General features: G+C 43.4%; 1 protein-coding gene across 1 annotated transcript; it reads right to left on the bottom strand.

Moving 5' to 3' along the window:
* Nucleotides 1–1,188: 1,188 nt before the first annotated feature.
* LOC125444182 (olfactory receptor 2D3-like) lies at nt 1,189–2,118 on the bottom strand. Its single transcript, XM_048516618.1, has one exon. The coding sequence runs from the start codon at nt 2,116–2,118 to the stop codon at nt 1,189–1,191; it is 930 nt and encodes a 309-aa protein (XP_048372575.1).
* Nucleotides 2,119–8,092: the final 5,974 nt, after the last annotated feature.

Raw genomic sequence — 8,092 nt, 5'->3', positions numbered from 1 at the left:
TCCCTTTCCCTCCGCTAGGGCGGGTGGGTCATATCAAGATGCTGGGCCCCCTGCCTCCCATTCTCAGGTATGCCACTGCTCTCCCTCTCCCCTCTCTAATTTCTCTTTCCCTTTGCATTTTGCCCTCTCCCTTATCTCCATCCCTTCCCTCTCCCTCGTGTGTATGTGTGTGTATGTGTTTCACTTCCACTCGAGTTACTGCATATGTACTGTTTCCACTGCTCATATCTGGCCATCTGAGTGAACATTCTAAGCTGCACGGACATTCTAAGGGTGGCAGATACACACAGGCAGCTGTATGTCCTTCACCATGGAGCACCAGGAAAAAGGTGTTTTACCTGGGCCAGGCATGAAATTTCAGGTATGTGAACATCTAAACACTCTCTCACCTGGATGACTATAGTGGCTGGGAATTTTCAGAGGAATTGGCCCAGCAGTTACTGAGTTATACTACCACTAACAAAAACACTGTTAGCTTTTTATATAGATAGATAAGGTCCGTGGATATTAAACATTATGTTTCCAGATATATCATCATTTATTGGCATTTATTGTAGCATACAGTTATGGCTCAGCCTGGTCTGGCTGGGGACCCCTGGGAGGAAGACTCAGATGGAGAGGAGGGGATAGTTTTGGTTCCAGATTCCCAGGCACTGACTGTAAACACAGAGCCTGAGCAGTCAGTAGTTTCTGTAGGACCAAGTCCAGAGGCTCAGGCAGAGCCTTAGGCTGGGATCCACTGCCAGGTCCAAGCTCTGAGATTCCCCAGCCAGGGTCTAGCTCTGAGACTCTTCAGCCTCTTGATACTAAGCCAGAGGGATTCTGCCAGCTCCATCACCGCCCCATCTCCAGAGCCCCAGGAGCAACACAGGAGGAGACTTCATACTAGCTTACAGCAAAGGAGACACAGCAGCAGGTTAGAAGCTATGGGGCAAGCTGAATTGGATGCAAAGTATTTTTAGGAGCCAGACTAAAGTAACCCAGCTGCAAGAGGTTATTGCACTAGTGAATGGGAGGCTGGCTATAAAGGAGAGGCTGCAGCTGAGCTAGCTTGTGGCAGCAATGCTGTGGTTCAGTTTGCATGTCACTGTTTCTAGCCTTGTCTTGGTTCCAGGTTCTGTGTACTGTGGTGGATTGGCAGATTTGGATTGAGACGGTCATGTACTCAATATGCCATATGGGAAATTTTTATCTGAATTTCCTCAACACTTTGGCCAAAGCTCCTTTGACATCTTTGTTCCTCAAGCTATAGATGATGGGGTTCAGCATAGGGGAGACCAAAGCATAAAAGACTGAGGCCCTCTTCTCTTGATCTGCAGAACGGTTAGACCGGGGCTGCAAGTATGTAAAGCCGATGGTGCTATAGAACAATGTGACAACAATGAGATGTGTAGCACAGGTAGAAAATGCTCGTTGGCGTCCCTCACCTGAGCACATTCTGAGTACCACTCTGGAAATATGGATATATGAGATCACTATGAAGGTAAAAGGCAGCATGAGAACAACCACATTCAGTGCAAATATGAGAATCTCCACACTGTAGGTGTCCATGCAGGCCAGTGGCAACACTGCTGGCTCCTCACAAAAGAAATGGTTGATCTGGTTGGGTCCACAGAAAGGGAAGCTGGTGGTGACAGTGGTCAGTGCTGCAGCATTGAGGAATCCTCCAGCCCAGCAGGCACCTGCTATCTTCATGCATATCTGCATTCTCATGAGGGTGGGGTAATGCAAAGGTTGGCAGATGGCCACATAGCGGTCGTATGCCATACAAGCCAGGATGAAGCATTCAGTCATTCCGCAGGACAGAGTCAGGTTGAGTTGGGCCATGCATCGGTTGAAAGAGATGGACTTTGTGCCAGAGGCCAAGTGGGCAAGCATTTGAGGGATGGTGATCAGGGTGAAGAATATGTCCAGCAAAGAGAGGTTCCCAATAAAAAAATACATGCCTGTGTGGAGGCCAGGCTCGACCCAGATCAAGAAGACAATCAGGCTGTTTCCAATGATCGTGACCAGAGAAATGGCTAGGCTCATTGCCAACAGAAGACGCTGCAACGTAGGGTGGCTGGTGAAGCCTAGGAGAATGAACTCATTCACCAATGTCCCATTCAGACTCCACATCTTACCAAACTTTACCTGCAATGAAGAGTAACCATAACAACACGAAGTTCCATGTATGATGCATTGGTATTACAATATCCTGTCCCACTACTGGCCCATATTCAGCTGTTCCAATCATCTCCCCATCCAACATCTTTTTTTTTTTTAAAAAAAAGTTTCTTGTGGCAATTAATCTTGTGCCAGTCCTATCTGCAATGTTTCCTTCCGGTATTGTGAAAGTTATATAAATCCCAGTCTATCATAGGACCAGTGAAATTGTAGACTCCATGGAAAGTGAACACTATTGTAGTGCAAGGGGTGAACAGGGAGCTCTTGCCACCCACCACAGTAAAACACTCAAAAACAACAAACTGGGGCCATTCTGGAATTGGGAATGGCTACAACTTTATTGGTATGTCAGCTGACAGAGCCTTGGTATCTGGATGGGCAAGCCAGAAGGAAAAACCCCTTCCAATAAGGTCCCACACATGCATGGAGGGCTCCCCTGCCATGTGACTGGGCTCAGCAAGGCCACTTCATGTCACCACCCTCATCACAACCACAAGCCTGAGAAAAACAGGTCCCATGTAAGTCTGGAGCCTACAGCTTTTGCTTCCATAATAGATCTGAGTGTCGTTCAAGGGAAGCAAGGCTCAGCATTGCTGTCCTCCAATCCTGCGTGCACCACATTCTAATTCTCCCCCTATTCAAGGTGTTGCTGTGGTTAAAACTTCAGCCTCAGTACAACAAAGAACCACATGCCAGTGTTCTAAGCTCTTGAATAGTCAGTCAAAAGACCTAAAACCGCTTTTACCTACTGTTCTTGTTCTGTTCTTATTTGTTAAACTTACTGAGTTTGCACAGTAGATCAAAAGATTGTACTGAAGAAGATGGAGAAAAAGAGTTAGTTTTTATACCCCACTTTTCCTTCGAGTTTTGAGGGGTCTCAATGAGACTTACAATCAACTTCCCTTTTTCTCCTCACAACAGACATCTAGCATGGTGGGGGGAGGGTGTGTGTGTTCCATTTCAGTTTGAATTAGCTGAATGCATGAAACTATAAATATGTCATGTACAATGATGAATAAGAATAGGTTATGCATACTATGTATATCCACGACTATATGCATCAGGCACATTGGGTAGTATCCACCGAGCTTCCCCCTTTCAGTTTTGTTTATTCCATTAATTACTACAGCCTCTGCAACACATGGATTTTGTTTACTGGGATGTAATGATCCACAGCATAGACTTTTTGGATGGTCAAAAGGACCCCTTCTCCAATGTTTGGCAGCAGAAAAACTGGTTGGATCTCATCCATTGTTTCAAGGCTTTGCATAAAGAAATATTGAATATATAAATAATAAGGCACAGTGTCAAAAAAATTACAACAATGCTGCTTTTTGTGAGGGGAGTACCCCAACAAAAAATTAATATTTAATGGTGGGCCACTGCGAGTAGCAGAGAGCTGGACTAGATGGACTCTGGTCTGATCCAGCTGGCTTGTTCTTATGTTCTTATGCAATTCAATATACTTGGCAAAGAGCATAATTCACACTTCTTAATAAAAAACACTTTATCTGCTCCAGATTTTTTATTTCATCACAATCATACTTGCTACTCTTTTGCTACATTTGATTTAATATAGTTTCTGTACCCCACAATGTCTTTTAATAACTTTAAAAATAACTACGGTATTTGTATTTAGACAGATGGAAAGCCTGAACTTCTGCACAGCCTAATTCACCTACCATGGGGGTAATCAGTAGGAAATCCAACAGCCATCAGCACCCCAGGTCTTGGTCTATGGAAGCTTGGATGCATGAACACAGTCTTGCTAATCATCAGTACTGGAAAATCATCTTCACGCATGGTGGGATAAGCAGCAAAGCTCCTGTGTGGACTAATGGAGTTCCAAAATGGTATGAAGGCACGTCCTGATAGACCTTCATTACTGAGCTTGAAAGATTATAGGACCTGCATGGATAAAAGTCATGAAGGAGGGAGCCTATAGTAAGGAGGAAAACTGGGTAAAACAGAGTGTAAAAATTATCTGGGTTCTGCCCAGCAGCAGGAAACCGTGGTTAAAAAATGAACCAACATTTTCAACGCATTAAATTTAGAAAGAACACTTCAAGATAACAATTGAAAACACAGTTAAGTCTATGTTGAATTGCCATGCTATAGTTGACAGCAACAGTAGCTGTGACTGAAAGATGATGGATTGTCTACATTTGAATTCATAGCTAATTGAAGACAGGAGACAGGGTTTTTTTTAGCTTAAGTCTCTTAATTACTGTACTAAACTGACATGGACAACCCAATCAGTCCTAAATCTTATTAATTTTCTAATAAGAATGCCACTTTGAATGAACCACAAGTTCCCATGATCTTACCTTACTCACTGCAGCACAACGGAGATTGTCTCAAGATATCAATGTGCTATAATGGCTTGAGGCGACTTAATATTGCCCATTGACTTCTTACAGGATGCACATGGTATTTCTCTTTGTGTTCTTGGGAGCTGTTTATCCTGCCCCTTCTCTAATAAGCTCAGTTGTCATAAACAACTACTCTTTACCAAAAAAAAGTCTGGGTTGGTTAACCTGAGAGTTAGGCCCCTTCCACACACGCAAAATAATGCGTTTTCAAACCACTTTCACAACTGTTTGCAAGTGGATTTTGCCATTCCGCACAGCTTCAAAGAGCATTGAAAGCAGTTTGAAAGTGCATTATTCTGCATGTGCGGAATGAGCCTTAGTGACAACCAAGAATGGCTAAGTCAAATATGAACTTTGGTCTTCCAGTAACCAGTAACTAATGTAGAATTGGGAAGAAGGGCTCAGTGGTACAGCATCTGCTCTCTATGGAGAAGATCCCAAGTTCCATCTCCACATCTCCAGTTCAAAAGACAGTAGTTTGTGAGGTGAACAATCTCTACCTGGAATCCTGTATGAACCTCGTCTGTTAGACTCAGACTCAGCTTCCTGTGTTCATGTTTACTCAAATCACTGTGCCACATTGGCTCTCTCCTTTGAATTAAAATAATGCCCTATGTCTGAAGAGTACTTGGCCAAACAATGGAGAATCCTTGATGAATTATGAAGAGAAAAAAAAAATCTTCTATTTTTATTAAAAGATCATGGAAATTTTCTCTTAATAATTTTAGTAATGATTTAGATTTTTTATTTCCTAGATTGTATACCAGCACATATGCAACAGTGTGATTCATAGCCATGTCTCATACAAGTACCTTTACAATGTAAGCTTTTATCATTTACCTTCTCGGTTCATAAAATCCTTCTGCTATATTTCTTATGGCAGCAGTCCTGAATCCTGATCAGAATTACCAGGACCTCTGGACTTTTCAAGGTTTCGAATACATTTGCATTTTTTAAATGAAATTGTGTGCAAAATATAACGCTTCAGAATAAGTTGATCCAGATGCATCAACCGAATCAAGCATTCTCCATAGAATTAATGTATATCAGATGCCACCCAGACTACATCTTATTTTGTCTGCAGCTCTCAAGATCAGCTAAATTCCTTGAGGAGCTCCAACCTTGTTAACTTTTACATTCCTTAAGGACAGAAAACATGGAGCAGCAATTAATTTGAACTTGAATGTTCAAACAAAACTTTTGGCCAGAAGGAAAAGTAATATCTGAAATCTCAAAAAATATAGAACACTGGTTTGCATGAATGAAAGATGTGCCAATGAAGCCAACATTAATGAAACAAGCAATCAAGTACTGAGGACAATGATGGAGAACCCTCATGCTGTTCTCATACCATGTCTCTTTGGTCTCCAGGGTAGATGTGAAAAACAACACCCATATACACCCATCAGACCAGGTGCTCAGGAGCAGCAGCAGCAGAAGGCCATTGCTTTCACATCCTGCACGTGAGCTCCCAAAGGCACCTGGTGGGCCACTGCAAGTAGCAGAGTGCTGGACTAGATGGACTCTGGTCTGATCCAGCAGGCTAGTTCTTAACATCAGCCTGTTGAATTATACTATTAAACCAGTCAGGGAACTGGGTAGCAAAGAAAGCTAGCTGTGATGGAGGTCAACACAACGTTTTTCAATTAATTTTCAATTAATTAAGCAGTTTGAAAGTGCATTATTCTGCATGTGCGGAATGAGCCATAGAGTCAAAGGTGTTTCATTATATCTGTCCTGCAAATAAGTTGATAGCATTGTTTGAAAGCAGTATTTCTGAAAGCTCTTTTTAATGGAGCTTCAGAATGATCTACTAAGTAACTTCCCGCCCCACACAATACTAACATCATATAACAGTGATGGCGAACCTATGGCACGGGTGCCAGAGGTGGCACTCGGAGCCCTCCCTGTGGGCACGCGCACACAGAGTTTGTCATGTGGGGGGTGGAAAATCACCCCCCCACACACACACACACACAGTTGCCTGGGCCACTGAGCACGACATGCGCACACTGCAGTGAGCAGGGAGGACTCGACTGGCGGGCCTGGTGCCTGTGCTCTGGTTGACTGCTGCCCGAGGGGGCGGGCACAGAGGAGGCAGAAATGCTAGAGAGGTACAGAGCGGTGCGCAAGGGACTTGCTAGAGGCTAGAGCAGGCTATACCCCACTCGAGCAGGTGGGGAGAAGGAAGAGGGAGCCAACCGTTTTTTTTCTAAACTAAAACCTCAGCCTTCAGGTTAAATTGCCAGGTTGGCACTTTGCAATAAATAAGTGGGGTTTGGGTTGCAATTTGGGCACTCAGTCTCAAAAAGGTTCGCCATCACTGCCTTTGAGTCTTCTACAGGAGAGAAAGGGGGGGGGATATACATTCAAACTCTTCTTCTTCTGGACAGGAGGAAGAGTGAAAATCCAATTGTTTTCCAGCCTTACCTCACCTTTTGAAAAATGCTACTAGAGGTAGCAAGAGACAGTGGATTCTCCCTACTGACATTTACTAACATTTGCCCCAGGATGTTCACTCTGCAGGTTGCAATCCTGAGTACCTTTTCAGTTCAAAAGGTATATAGATATTTTTAGATGGCATAGATAGATGGCAATAGATATTTGTTCCTATTTTTTTTTTAAAAAAAGTTGATGATCTATCTCCATAGCTACTGAGTCACAAATACGATAATCTTAATTGCTCAGGAGACCTGTCTACCTGTCATTGAGAAGCACTGGGTTGATCTATACTCTGCGAACCAACTTTGTTTTTTCTTTACTGCCCAGGTTGGATAAGCATCGTTCCACGGCACCTGATCCAGAAGCTGCTGACCTTCCTTAGGCCCACTGGCACAGAAAGCTACACTGGCATGTTTGGGGGCATGTCCAAGGGTGGGCCAAGGGGAAGATTCAATCTTAGTCAGCTTCTACTGCCCCTCAAGACCCTGAGCACTGATGGAATTGTCCTATATCCTTTATGGGTTTTCTATTTTCAAGCATCCCATGGCACAAAAAAGCCCTTTGGAGAGGGCAAGGAGGTGCTGGAGCATGTCATCCCCCCCCCCCCACCAGCCCAATCTGGGTTGGGCTGAAACTATGTGAAACTAGGGAAAACAAAACAAAAAAGTAAATGATATTCTTATATGTCAATGAATCGCTTACATCTCAATTCCATATACTTGAAATATGTAGACATTCTGTTTCCCTGACTGAGGACCTGGCTCACAATTTGGAGGTTGTGTTTTGTTTTGCTTGTTTTGTGGAATTGGTTAGAAACTTTCATTATTATTATTATTTGAGTGACCATCTTCCCCTTGTGTCCAGCCTGAGGTCTAATGACCTACATGGGAATGACACAGAGACAACCTTTAACTGAGACCTTTAACCTAAGATGAGATGATCCCCCTGTTTGGAGCGAGCCACTGCTGCTTTGTTGGAGTCAGCACCAGTAGTTGAACTGATAATAAATGCAAAGGCACCATAGGAGGGAATCTCCCTCTTTGAAAGTCTACTAACTTTAATGGTAAGTACCCTTAGTAATGACGCTGATGCTAGAAAATAACAGAAAGTCC

Source organism: Sphaerodactylus townsendi, linkage group LG15 (genome assembly GCF_021028975.2).
Source record: "Sphaerodactylus townsendi isolate TG3544 linkage group LG15, MPM_Stown_v2.3, whole genome shotgun sequence".
Taxonomy (NCBI): Eukaryota; Metazoa; Chordata; class Lepidosauria; order Squamata; family Sphaerodactylidae; genus Sphaerodactylus; species Sphaerodactylus townsendi.
Note: the sequence above shows the minus strand (reverse complement) of the source record. Positions and strands in the feature narration are given on the sequence as shown.

Coding starts and splice junctions, on each gene's coding strand:
- LOC125444182 (XM_048516618.1), bottom strand. CDS start 2,118: ATGTGGAGTCTGAATGGGACATTGGTGAATGAGTTCATTCTCCTAGGC.